The sequence below is a fragment of the Peromyscus leucopus genome, chromosome 8a, assembly GCF_004664715.2.
Source record: "Peromyscus leucopus breed LL Stock chromosome 8a, UCI_PerLeu_2.1, whole genome shotgun sequence".
Taxonomy (NCBI): Eukaryota; Metazoa; Chordata; class Mammalia; order Rodentia; family Cricetidae; genus Peromyscus; species Peromyscus leucopus.
In genome coordinates, this window is record NC_051085.1 from 53983682 (window position 1) to 53997526 (window position 13845).

Below are 13845 nucleotides of genomic sequence, written 5' to 3' on the forward strand. Positions count from 1 at the left end.
TGGCATGTTTCAATTCTGCCATGCACATTCATCTATGATTTAATATTATTGAAACTTACTTCATCTTACCTTTTTTAGCTGTTAAGGTTGCATAGGTACCTAAAATGCATCCCTCCGGTTCTGCAACTGATTTGTAGCTACAACATTAAAGTTCAGAACAGACTGAAATACACCTTGGGGAGAAAGCCTTTCCCAGAAGAAGTCTTACACATAATAACTGCAAGGACCGTGTGCTGCAATATTACCTTTATTGTGCAGAAAAAAAAAAAAAACTTTCTGGGATTGTCTTTAGCTACTTTGTCAACAGAAAAGTATCACACAGTTGCCTTCACAACACAAAAAAGCTACATGTGCTTAAAGTAGACATCTTCCAGAGGACGGAGTAGTTTCCAGTTCAGTTACAATCCGCTGGCTATGATCTGTCTCTGTCCTCAAAGTTAACTACTCTAAAGCAACAAGGAAGGGCATTAGAAGTGTGCCTTGTGTCTCACTAAAGTAGGACAGGGGGTGGGCAAATTCCGGTAAATCAGAGTCACCTACGTGTTGCAGAAGAGACAAACACGAGCTATAGGATGCTGGCAAAGGATTCTGACTGCCAGTCACAGGAAACTGGACCACAGCCTCATCTCTGTACCTGGCTTCATGTGTAGGACACACATCAATACCGCAGGTGTCAAGCAAGAGGCTGTGGAACATGATCAACAGGACATGGACTGTTCCTCTTACTTGAAAATGGAGTTAGTAGCAAGCTTTTATTTCTTTCCCTTGTCCCAAGAGCCTGCCATGCTGTGCCTAGCGGAAGAGCAAATCGCCACTGGTCGTTACAAGTCTTCGCACATGGAGGAGAAGAGTTCAGTTCACATGGACGGAGGCGACACAGGTGTCCACGAGGCTATGAGGAGGCTTTGGGCCGTGTCGTACTGGCTGTCAGAAATGTCTGTGACTGCAGCAGCCCCTTCATACATCGGGGAGCCAGAGGACGTGGCGGCTGAGACTGTGTGCGTCAGGGGTGCATAATGTGCAGGGGAGCCTCGAAAGAGCTGGGCTCCCAGCCCGTTGGACACCCCAGCCGTCTGGGAGCCTGGGGTGATGGTGCCGTTGCTCACAGACCACAGGCTGGGGTACTGGCTGAAATGAAGAAAACAGACATCAAGGGGCTGGGAAGAGGCTCCAAAGGAGCTACAAGGGGGCGAGGTGGAGGGGAGGGACTGGTGCTCAGAACATTATTGTCAGCAATTGCATCATCACAAGGCCTTGCAGCTGGCTTTTCCACTACTACCACGTGTCCAGAGGCTACTGTACTAAGAAACGAAATCAAATACGAAGCAAACTAAAAGGAAGGTGTGCCCAAGTGCGGTGGACATTTGTGGGCTGCGTTCTGCTAAGACAGACTCCCAGCAAGCAGCTCTGTGCTCATTAACATACAGTGTGCACTGAGCACCAAGGCTCAGAACTACGTGCCTACTTCGTTAACTAATGTTCCCAACCCCGCTGCAACAACTCCTGAATTCATGGAAGACGCAGTCCTCAGAATGCTGGCCCCATCTCATCCAGTGGATAATGTGCTAGCAATGTCAACATGGGCCAACATGCAAGGGCCCCCGGAGCTGGGCTTGAGACTACCTCTGCTCTCTAACTCGACCCACGACTGTTTTTCAGGCTGTCTCCTCATCTATCAAATGAGGAAGCTGATATTAGTATTAAGCTCTCTGGCTTACACCCTAGATTAAACTATAATAAAATTTTGTTTGGAAAACCTTCCTTAGAGCTCTTCCATAAACACACAACATGATCTGACATAAGACTGCCATTATTTAACATGTCATCCCGTATACCTACCTCAAAGCATTTGAACTTGAGAGCAAGCCTGGGTAAATTAAGGAGGATTACTGGTGTTTTTTACAGGTATGAGTTTCCAACTAAGACACCAAATTGGAATGAGTGGTCAGCACTCACTGCTGGCAGATCATCTAGCTTCTATTTTGGGGGGGAGGGGTTCAAGACAGGGTTTCTCTGTGTAGTTTTGGCGCCTTTCCTGGAACTCACTCTGTAGCCCAGGCTGGCCTCGAACTCACAGAGATCTGCCTGCCTCTTTGCCTCCCGAGTGCTGGGATTAAAGGTGTGTGCCACCACTGCCCGGCTCATCTAGCTTCTTAACAGTGTCCTCAGGGCCATGGACAAGTTTGTCATCCTGGGTGTGTGTTTGCTTTAAGAACAGATAAAGGTGGATGTAGTGATACCTGCCTACAACTCCCAACAACTCAAGAGGCTGAGGCAGGAGAATCAAGACCTTGAGCTCTAGACTGAATAATGAGTTCAAGGCCAGCCTGGGCAGCATACTGGAACTCCATGTCCAAAAAACACTGGACAACTAGATTCTTATTAGTAAAGCTCTATATCCTAAACTAAAACAGCTAAGACCTTAGGTAAACATTTGATGTTCTAGACCTGTGGGTCGCAACCCCTTTGGATATTGCATATCAAATATCCCACATATCAGATATTTGCTTACAATTCATAACAGTAGCAAAATTACAGTTATGAAGTAGCAATGAAATTATTTTATGGGTTGGGGGTCACTACAACATGAGGAACTGTATTAAAGGGTTGAAGCATTAGGAAGGTTGAGAAACACTGTTTTAGACGATCAGACACACCTTTGAGGTCAAAGTCACATGACAGCAGGCTCACTCCTTTATGAAGTAGCAGTTCATCTACACCATTGTCCCAGAATTAATGTCTTTGGGCACCTTTCCTCACTGGGGAATTGGTGTTGGCATCTATCTTTGCTATTACATCAGCACTGTGGAGGATTAATAACCCTGAGGGGATGTATTACCAGCTTTGCTGGGTGTTTTAGAGCCTTCCTATTATAGAACTCACTGGTCACTCAGTCTCCATCCTGTGCCTGTTTCCCAGCACGCTATTAAGGACGTTTACTCCTTGATCCACAGAAAAGCCAAGCAATCTACTGCCTTAACTGAATAAAGGTTCTGCAATATTACTTTAACCCACATGTGCCAACCCCATCAGCCTGAGAGAAACAGCCTGAGGCTGGGGCTATTTAGCATCTTTTTACATATGGAGAAACTGAGGCTCAGACAAATTGGAGGACTGTTCATCACAGCACATGTTAAGAGCCGTGGTAAGGATGAACCCTGGTTTGGGTAAGTACAGCAGACCACTAGAAAAAAATGCAGGTAATCAGAACCAGACAGTCTTGGGACCAAGTGTCCCTGGTCCCAATTTAGTTTAATTACAAACACAAACCCAACCACCCACAGGTGGGACTCAGAGGCAGAATAAGGGAAAAGGCCAATAGAAATGGAACCAGCAGAAGCCTCAGGAGGGCTTGCCTCACTCCCCAGACATACCTAGAGCCAGCAGGTGGGCTGGTGCTATGACTCATGGGCAGCATGCTGGTGTGGCCAGGCACTCCCAGGCTAGACCAGTTGTCGTGGGATTGCAGCATGGATAAGCACGCAGATGAGTTGTCGGCGTAGGCTGAGGGATGTAGAGAGGGGAGTTACCTGACGGGTCTCCGAAAAGGAATAAAACGCAACAAAATGATACTAACAGCCGAACCAGCCCAACACTGCAGACAAAGGATGCTGGGGTAGAGGAGAGTAACCATTTAAGTAGCCAGCAGGGCAATACTTACTGCTCCTTATTTGAACTATATGGAAATATATCCCATTAACCAAAGCTGTCTCATGCAGATGCTTGCATTGCTTATCTTTCTTGTTATTTTTATGGTATGTATTTATTATTTTGCGGCATCGGGGATCAGATTCAGAGCCTTTCAAATGCTAGGCAAGTAAGTGCTGAACCACTGAGCAACAACTAGAATACTTCATTTAAAAAGTAAATAAAAAACATCTACCGCTTAGTTCACCTTTTCTATGGGGGAGTGGGGGTATTCCCTAAGGACTGACCAAATTAAAAATACGATCTCCACCTCAGAGGCTAGCCTCTGGTTGAACGAGTCTCCAGAACTGTTGCCTTTCATTTTGAATCCGCTGTAATTGCTTAATTGTTTTATGGTGTTCTTCGGCCATTTTCCCTCCTTTTGGAGCAGATAAAGTTCTGACTGAGCAGACCACATTAGAGAACCTGCCAGAGGTCTCTGGCTGTCCTGGGGCTGAATCAGGGAAGTTGGTCATGTTGTCTAGAGGACCACCAGACCCTCCAACTTCTGGGTCTAGGTGGACCTAACTGTGGCTGGTTCTCAGGTGACACTGAGGGCCTGGGTTCTATGCCTCAAGAATCTTTGGTCTAGTCAGAAATGCTTGCACCTGGCTAATCCAACATGGTCACTTTAGAGAGGTTCATGAAACATCTAAACTAAAGCTCAGTGAAAAGGCCCAGAGAGCAGTCATTTAAAAACCTACAGTGTGTTCTGAGGCACATGGAGACTGAAAGCCCCTGTAGGGACTTCTGGTCAACCACCATCCTGACCAAGTCTCTTCAGAAGCCACTAGGACTGGGCTCCCTATTCTGCACCACTGTAGAGATGCCTCCCCAGAGGGGTCCTCCCACCCCCCACCCCAGCCACTGATGAACCCGTAGAGAACCTACTTGGAGAGTTGTTCCGATGAGCGTATGGGCTGGGGTAAGGTGATGAGCGGTGGTTCCTCAGAGCCGGGTACCTCTCACAGCCATGTGTGGAGGGGAGAGGGAGAGAGCCTCCAAACTGAGGGTGGGAGCTGGCAGGTGGACAGAGGGTGCTGGTGCCAGGAACAAGCCACCCCCCTGCTGTGAGAAAAGCATGCTGAGTAATGGACTCTTGCTTGAGACTGTCCTAGCTCTAACCTATGATATGAGTCCTTGTGAAGTGAAGAATCCACTGTCCCACCCCTCAGTGCAAGCTAACCTCAAAATATCAGAGTGGAGAGCTCCACACTAGGAGCCTGGGATGCCGAGTTCTCCAGGGCCTGAGCTGAGGCCACAGCTCTGTCTTAGAGGTTTACACTGAGACCTCCCCCAGCCTTGGTGGGATTTCTGTTCTGCTGGCAAGTAGCTTTCTACCAGCTGAGCAGAATGAGATACTTGTTCAAAGGATGCAGTATGAAGGCAAGAGGAACAAAGTGGGCCATAGGTAGGACCCAGACTGCTCCAGGCTGTTCCTCCTCATCTGAGGCCTGCAGTCATGCTCCTGCCTCAGAAATAGCTAGTGGATCCATTTCCTATTTGGTCCCTTCTGTTTCGACTCCCCCAGGCCTCCCCATATTCTCCCCACTACATCTCCTCTCCCAGACAGCTATATCCACTAAAACTAATGTTTTCCCATAGTTTTTATAGTTTTGTTTTAATTAAGCCAAAGGACTCCTCCATGAGACAATTTCCAAACAAGACAGTTCTTCAGACTACGCTTCAAAGATAGAGGAACACACAGGTGCCCACACCGTCTTGTGTGACCCCCATACACAGTCCATCTCTTGCCCATTTCTCCCTGACCTGCTCTCAAGTGATTACCGACAAGCCACAGTGTGGGTCCTGTTTGTTAAATTCATTTGTCAAATTTATAGAAAATGGTGTTAAAACAGCAGTTTAGAATAGCTGGTTCTAGTTTCAGGGCAGAGTGCCAGGCGAGTTTTGGCATCCACAGAAGTGGCCCTGCAAGCAGAACCCTTCTGCCCCTCAGCAGTGACTTCCTCAATATTTGCAGACCCCTTCTTGGAAAGAAGGGGGAGGCCAGGCCTTCTCTCTCCCTAGGTGTGTCTGCACAGACCTGCACCCCTCATTCTGGCTAAGAGAACTCCTAAAGGAATTCTAAAAGAACTAGCCACCTTACAAGCTCCCAAAATCAGGAGCCAAGGGGACTGAGCAGGAAGGTGTCTCATGTGTGTCTCCAAAGACAGATGTTCAGTTTTCAGCCACTAACAAGAATGGAGATCATCTCTCCAAGGGGGATAGGACAAGCTGAATTCTCATACCCAAGTCTAAACTCCCAGGAGTCCACTCTACCCCTGACCGCTGCAAAACAAAACAAATCCAGAGTTCTTTGGCTGGCCAGCGTCTCAAGCCCAAGATGGTCAGGCAGCCTCCCGAGCAAAGGGCACGTGCCTGGGGCACAAAGAGGGGCCTCCTGCTACCCCACCATTCCCAGAAAGCCCTCAGCTTCCCTTTGGGCTCTGGTTTTAGTGAATCTTAGAACTGAAACAAGCCAGAGGGACATGGAGAATGCAACAAACCGTACATTGGGAAAACCCTGGCTGCTGGCAGTCTCCGGGTTCCTCTGTCACATCTTTGTGGTCGTTTCTGGGGGGAAAATTTTCAGAACGGTCAAAAGGGAGACAGCGTGTAGCTTTCTTTCTACATGGCCCTTTGTCCCAGGAGTGGGATTAGAACTCTCTCACCTTTCTTTTGCATCAAGGAAAGCTTTTGCAAATGGATTGTATTTAATTTTAAGGGCTGTGATCTGAAAGATAAGAAAGTGTATTTATTAATATAGTGCTGGTTACCAGAGGATTTACCGAGGAAAAAGAAGTATCATAGGCCTGTAAGCCCAAGGATCAGAATGCTGAGGCTGGAGGACTGCTGTGAATATAAGGATAGCCAGGGAGACATAGCAAGACCCGAATCAAATAGGGAGTGGGGGGGGGGCACTACCAAAGAAGGAAAAAAGAAATTGAGAAAGAATAGAAGCAAGTTGAAATATTCAAATTGAATCAGTCTTTATTTTGAATGAGTTATTTTAAACTTTTCCCCTCTTACCACAGAAGTGGTCAATCTGAACCTGTATTCAGCACTGTGAATACAGTCCCCAGGCCTATCTGCATGGAGAGCACACTGAGAAGACGCTCTGCCTTCCCGGAGCCTCACCTCCTCGTTCTGGTAGGCAGTCACAGCTATGAACTGGGTCTCCGGAAAGCAGTGGCTGGTGATCATGCGTTGTGGGCCCCCAACCCTCACAATGTGAATCCGAGGCTCATACTTATGCAAGGAGTTCAACATGATCTGCAGGAGATAAGGAGCAAGAGTGAAGACCAGCGCCTGCCTTAACACCACAGCTTCCACAGGAACTGCTCGGTGAGAAACAGATTGAGCTACCAATGTCTCCAGGAAATTGCCTGTCGTATGGAGGGCATGGGGTCTGTGGGTGGTGTCTCTCAGCACTTTACACATCTGCTTCCCACAGCTGGTCTGGAACTAGAATGTGAGGTGCTATGCACTATTAAACCTTGTCAGAATAAAGCCACAGACGACTTTAAATGCCTGGCTTGATGGCAGCTTGGAGTGAGTTTTCTAGGAACAGGCTCCAATAAAAGGCTTTTGAGAAGAGCGGAGTGCACACGCGTGTGCAAGACTTCCCGCGGTATTCTCTTTTGACTTTAAGGTGACCGAGGATTACAAGTCAAGGCCCACCTGTCCACAGCGCTGGAAGAGACAGGGCCTGAGCGGTTTCCCAAGAGGCAGCCCTGACTGCACCGAGCCTTCCAGGGTGAGTGAGGACTCCCAGCCCCCTTCTTCAGGCCTCGGTGTGACCCTTATCGGCTTAATATAAACAGTACTAAAGATTTAATTGGGGGAGCCTGTGGTGGCTCCTGTGAAGCTGACAGAAGCCGAGGGAGCCCTTCTAGGCTCCCAGCCGGGGGAGGTGCAGCCCTCTGCCCCTCAGCGACGGGTCTCCGGCACACCCTACCTGCCCTCCTCCATTGAGCTTGTTGGTGAGTTTGACTTTGCTGAAAGACACGGGCGCCTTCATCCAGTGGGCCCCGAAGTTGGGCGAGTCTGGGTGGATGTAGACGCAGCTGGGCGCCTGAGGCTCTGGCTTGCCCCCAGGTACCCACTCCCCGTTCACATACTTCCAGCGGTGATTGTCAGCCGCCACGAAGTCCAGCAAGAAGGAGTACATGGCATTGGGGTCCAGACCCGACACGTTCACCTTCAGCACCGGGAACATCCTCCTGGAAAAGACGGGTCACACAGCAGGAGGACCCCGAAACTGACTCTTCCGGTCGGAGAGAGGAAAGCCTGGCACAAAGTGTTCATTACCAGTCAAAGAAGGGCCCCTGCCACAGGTCTCACAGCTTCTTTTCCAGAGCTTTCTCAGTCCTGGCACCAAATCCATCTCCCCACTAAAGCCCACGGTCTCTTGAGACAGCAGAGGGACAAACCTGGCCAAGACTTTCGGAGACACAGGCAAGCCTGGCCACACTAGTGGAACCCTAGAGTTCAAATACCTCCTCCCCAGGTTTCGTCAGTGAAAGTCCTGGAGAAACTAAGGTTACTCCCTGCGGCAGTAAAGCGGGAAGAGACAAGACAGTCGGCCTTAAGCGGAGAAAAGCTGCTCCACCCCCACGAGAGGCACTCTCCGCGCCCCAGCCTGCAGACTCGCAGCATGCACCTACCTGCCGTTCTTGGTCACAATCATCTCGTTCGTTAGCTCCTTGAAGCGCAGCCACAGCTCGCTCTCCTCCAAGCCCACACGCAGCTCGCGCTCCGTGGGGTCGCCCTTCTCGCTGCCCGCCTGCAGCTCGCTCTCCACGGCGCTGAGCAGGTGGTCCACTCGGTACTGCAGGCTCTTCCCTGCGCTCTCTGTGCCCGGGGAGCTCATCCTCCGGCCGCCCTCTCCACCGCCCCCAGAGTCTTGACTGCCCTACCCAAGAGCCACCTTCACGTCTCCCGCCACCGCTTTTCCAAGAAAGAGGGTCACTCGCGGAGCCCAGAGACCACACCTGGGTCCCAGCACGTTCGCCAAAGGAGGGCCAGGACTGGGATGTGGGGGGAAAGGGGCGGGGAGAGGGGAGAGGGGCTGGGGAGCCGTGGTTCCACTTGAACTCCCGCAAGTCGCGACAAGAGTAAGTCTCTGGGGGAGAGAAAATGGGTCCCCTCCCCATAAATACAGCCGAAGTGGCCTCGCAGGGGGCGCGGCGGATTGGGCGGGACACCCTTTGAAGTACCTAGCCGCTGCCCATTGGCGGTGCGCGGCCATATCAGACCCGCCGGGCGGGCCTGGAGGCCGGGGGCCAACAATGGGCTCCCGCGCGCGCTTCCTGTAAGGAAAGCGTCGGGCGCAGTCCCGACACCCCCGCCCTCCCCAAATGTTTGCACCTCCATCAAAGCGGCGGGGCGGACCCTGGGGGGGAGGGTAAGGAGCAGGGCCGAAGCCACCCAAGCCCGCCGCTCCCAGAGCAACTGCTAAGCTCTCCACTCCCACGCTCACACCGCGCTCTCCAAGCGCGCTCCAGCGCCTGCGGCTGTGCCCCACGGAGTGTCCAAGCTGCGCGGGACTACGGCGGATCTGCGTCTCTCGGGTCTCCCTGACCTCTCCGAAGCCTCAGCTCCCAGAGGTGCAGCAGCTTCGGGACACGTCCCCTCGCCCCATGGACTGCCACTAACTCCCACCTCGGCGTCCGGGTTCCCCAAGACCTTCTTCACCTGCGTGGAGAGGGAAGCCCAGTGCGGATCTGTCCAGATAGCGACCCTAGTAGGAGATATCCTCGCGTCCCACATAAAAGCTGGACTTTGGTGACGGTGGCTGCTCCTGCACCGAGTGTGGCCCCGGGATTCCCTAGTCTCTTTGCCCCGGGGATTGTTGGAACGCACGCTGGGCGCGTTTCCCTACCCGCCTCCGCGCCAAGCGGTGTGGACAGCAGTTGGTTTATTACCTCTCGGTGAGAACCTCTGCCGGAGAGTGAGGGGAAGGTGACAAAGAGCAGGAAATAGTTCAATGGGGTCTCTTTAAACAATAACATTCCTCTAAAACGGGAGCCCAGGAAGGGGGAAGGAAGCCAGAGATCGCTCCCAGCTCTTTAACGAGGGCCTGGGTCCTAGCCTCCGATTCCCCGTCTTCCACACGCGCACCCCACCCGGAAGCTCCTTGGAAGAGGCCCCTGCATCAGGTGGGGCACCCACTTCTGAAAGTTCTGTGCCTCTCTTGAGTGTCCTTGGGAAGTCTTTGGGGTCGGGGTTGCGGAGTAAGCCAGACCCCGGCTCCGGGTTCTACTTGCCTCCTACTTCTGGGGAAAGGGTTTTCCGGGAACCAGCCGCCCAGGAAGATGCTCCGGGAGTGTGATGGGAATACGTCCAGTCCGGGGCTACTTTCCTCCGCCCTTTTCTAACTGACTACGGGAGCTGCGAGAAGCTATCCCGCTTATTTGCTCTTTTGTAGTCTAGGATGTAAAGAAATTAATTTCGGGCTGACCCGAGGGAGACGTTCCTTCTGCGGAGACGCCAAAAGGCCCTCATTTGCACTCAACCCCGACCCTCCCGTAACGCCCACCAGCCAGCTTGTGTTATGGGTTTGCAGGAGTCCGGGTACTCGGAATAAAGGGTCTGGGTGGAGGGGACTTGAAGACAGAGGGAGGGAGGGTCCGAAAGTGACCGAAGATCTCTAACCTCGGGCGTGAAGGCGAAACCGGCCCTGGGAGTGCGGTTGCTCACGGGTGGAGTTTCTCCAGCTTCCACGAACCTTTGGAAGATCACTCTGTATCCATTCTCCAAGTGGGAGGAGGCAAATAAATGTTACTTTTTCTACCGTGAGCAGTGAAATCTACACTCTGGGCTAGAAGCCAACTCTTTCAATGCTTAGCTATTTTGCCCCTACCCTCTTCTGTGGTTGATTTCTGATCTTTGTCCCCAGAACCTCGTCCACAGACTTTTCAAGGAAGGCTGCAGTGCATGACAGTTTACAGCCAAAAACTTCCTCCAGGTCAGCTATAAAGAATTCCTAGTTAATAACCGGCGCTTCCTTGGGAGAGGCGTGGCTTAGAACTACCCTCGAGGGCTCTTCTGCTTGCTTCTCTCTGCCAGTCCTTGGGAAGCCTCAACCTTCCCAGGATAGGCAGAGAAGCGTCATGCCTGGGCCTCTGCACCGGCAACCTTCCCACGAAGAGCAAACAAAGGAAAAGGCCCGGGAACCATAAATGTATGCCCACGGCAATTCCCAAAGGGGCAGTTCCCCTCATCTCACCCCTTCTCAGACAACAAAGTCCCCAAGAGTAGAGACATCCTGGATCCTGACCTTACCTCCAGAGTCTTCTTTCTTGAAAGAAAAGGTGGGGGGGGGGAGGTGTGGAGCATTTCTTTTGTGACCCTGGGAATAATGTACATCCATGTTGCAGAACACAGACACATGGGCCCTAATCACTGTTCAGATTTAGTGTGCCAAGCTAGTCCTTCTCCACTTCCTGTTCCCCCAAGCTGACCAAGCAGACACAGCATCCCCAAATCCTAGGTTAGTGCACAGAGACCCTTTCAACGAAACGCTTCTGTCACCAAGTGGTGAAGGAGAACGGTGACTTGGAGAGGTGCTTTTTAAAACAGCCTAGTTCTTCTGTCTGCATAACATTGAGCTTTTTGGGTTTTTTTAAGGACCTCGGACTGTTTGTAGAGGCTGTGGTTTTGTAGAAAAGAATAAACACAAGCTTTCAGAGTGGGCCAGCAGGACTCACCTGTCACTGGTCACTGTGACTGTGGGAAGAGGGTCACCCCACTGTAGAAGTCCTGAAGGGCAGGCAGATGGGAGGGGTAGAGCCAGGTGAGGGCCAGCTGAAGAAGGTGTCTTCAAGTCCAGTCCTATCCTAGCTGTCCTCATAAGCCAGTGTCCTGGTAGCTTAGGGACAGGAGCGGACACACTGAAAACAAATAAACCAGCCAACATTTCTCCCTAACCTCTCTGGTCTTTGAAGCCAATGCTGAGGAGGGACTCTGTGGCCACTGGCTTGGTAGGTAGCTTGAACTTCTTCAGCCTCCTTACCTAAGCGTTCCATGCCCAGTGGGTCCAGGCTCCTTCGGGAGTAATCAGGGGCAGCGCTTGCACCTCATTCTTGTCTCGGTGAGGGTCTTGGTGCAAGCCCCAGAGGTCATCCGTGCCGGGGAATGACTGGCCCTGCCTATTCTCCCAGTCTCCTGCTTCTCCCCTGAACTGTTTCATCTCAGGTCCTTCTGCATGTATTGAATGGTGTGTGAAGTATTTGCGCCACACCACCCTGTCAATTTGTCTCTCTGTCACTCTTGGGGTTTTACTGCCTCCCATGCAGATTTTATTTCTTTGCTCTCCCTTTGAGTTTCTGGCAGACCCGGTTGCCTATGAATCTTGGTCATGCTATTTATTCCACCGTCTTCTATGGCAGCCTTTTGCTCCTTCAGGCTGTTTGTGACTCCTAGAGGCCACCGGGCCTTATACTCAGGCCTGACAGCTGTTTTTAGGTGACCACTGTGGTTATTTCCTTTTAGTCTTGGGCTGTTCTCCTGCCTTCTACATTAGCCCTTTGAGGAAGATTCCATATTTCTCCTTCCTTCCTCCAATTGACCCTGGGCTAAATCTGAGATAAACCAATCTTTGCAATGGCTCTTTGGCCCCATTCAGATATGGTAGGAACCTCATTTTTAATCCTCTTGAGCTCAGGGATGGCCATGGAAGGCAGATGTCCCCGTGTCCAAAGATGTCACTGTGTCCAGGAGGAACAGCGGTCACCGCACTGAAACCTACCCACCAGTGGCGTTTTAGCTACAGCCGACACAGACCTGGAAGTCCTGCATACATCCTAAAGACATCTGCCATCAAATTCGGGGCAGCCTTCCTATATTCCTTGTTCCCAGTTTCCCAGAGGAGAACAGCAAACTGAGACAGAGCCTCATTGAATGACAGTGAAGACGCCACAGCTATGGGGAAAGAACGTACAGGGAGGTCGGACGGTCAGAGCTGCAGGTATCAAGGCGAGAAACTTCGGAGCTGACAGAGAACGGAAAACAGAGGGCTAAGTCCAAAGGAGGACTCTGAGAGGGAGCGTGCCTGCCAGACTTCTTACGTGGGGGAGGTTTGGTGGTCTCCAGAGGCCTCATAAGAGGAATTTGAAGTCCCACAAAAAATCCTAGAAGAGAAGAGCACTACTTAGAGACATTTTATAGGAATTTCCAGGGGTGCTCGAGGCAAAAACAGTAACAGGAGAAGAGTAGGAGAATGATGGAATTGTGAGAATATCCCAGGAGGGTGACCAGCAGGGAGTGTTGGGGCAGAAACCTGCAGGCAGCTTCCAGGAGGAGCGGGTGTGAAGGAGGAGGCTGCGCCCACCTGCTGACAGCTAGCCCACAGGAAGGACCGGGAAGGTGGAAAGGTAGCGAATGCCCCGGGTCGGGGGTGGAGGCTTGGCTGCAGGAAGGAGGGGAGTTAAAATAAATCTCCCCACATATCAAGGGCAAGACTGATAAAAATGGGGACCGGGACTCTTAACACACTTCTGAGAACAGATTCCGGATCGGTGGCTCCCACCACCAGACTCCAGCAAGCTGAAGAGCCGGGAGAGGAAAGCCCGGTTGGAAGTCGGAATTAGCACATTGGATGACCCACACTCAGGCTTCCAGACCCCAGTCCTACCTCAGGCTGCAAGAAAGCCTATTGTATGCAGGGGAACATGTACACGGGCCAGGCAGACAAACAATTCCGTAAGGTGGCCACGGTTGTTTTCTACAGATAAGGCAGCTAAAGCTTACAGATAAGAGTGGAAAGTGAGAGGTTTTGCTTTCTGACTTGTCTTGGTTTAAAAATATGTTGTTTCCACTAAAATACGTCTACAGAAAATAGATACAAGGTTTTGTTTTGTTTTGTTTTCTCTTGCCCCACACACCACTACATTCACTCAACTAGTTACAAAAGGAATTTGACCCGGAGAAGGCAAAGCTGATGGACTTGACTTTTTTGCTTGTTTGTTTGTTTGTTTGGGCAAGGTCCCATTATGTAACAACAGGCTAGCCCGAAACTCACTATGTAGACCAGGCTGGACTTGAACTGCCACTGCCTCCTGAGTGCTACAATTAAAGACATTTCCCATCATGCCCAGTGACTCCTTAAATTAAAAAAAAAAAAAAAAAAAAAAAAAAAAAAACATGTCTGTACTG

The 13845-nt window shown here is 51.0% G+C and overlaps 1 protein-coding gene across 1 annotated transcript; it reads right to left on the minus strand.

Annotated features, from left to right (window-relative positions):
• Positions 1–267: 267 nt before the first annotated feature.
• On the minus strand, positions 268–8804 carry Tbxt (T-box transcription factor T). The gene is made up of 8 exons (XM_028866694.2): positions 8355–8804; positions 7646–7910; positions 6826–6960; positions 6360–6421; positions 6200–6261; positions 4579–4755; positions 3375–3504; positions 268–1128 (listed from the first exon to the last, which is right to left on the minus strand). Exons 1-8 carry the CDS (start codon positions 8558–8560, stop codon positions 858–860), a joined length of 1308 nt encoding a protein of 435 aa, XP_028722527.1. The 5' UTR covers positions 8561–8804; the 3' UTR covers positions 268–857.
• Positions 8805–13845: the final 5041 nt, after the last annotated feature.

Coding starts and splice junctions, on each gene's coding strand:
- Tbxt (XM_028866694.2), bottom strand. CDS start 8,560: ATGAGCTCCCCGGGCACAGAGAGCGCAGGGAAGAGCCTGCAGTACCGA. Junction 7,911..8,354: donor ATTGTGACCAAGAACGGCAG/GTAGGTGCATGC, acceptor CGTCTTTTCCAG/GAGGATGTTCCCGGTGCTGA. Junction 6,961..7,645: donor AGCTCAATGGAGGAGGGCAG/GTAGGGTGTGCC, acceptor TATCTCCTGCAG/ATCATGTTGAACTCCTTGCA.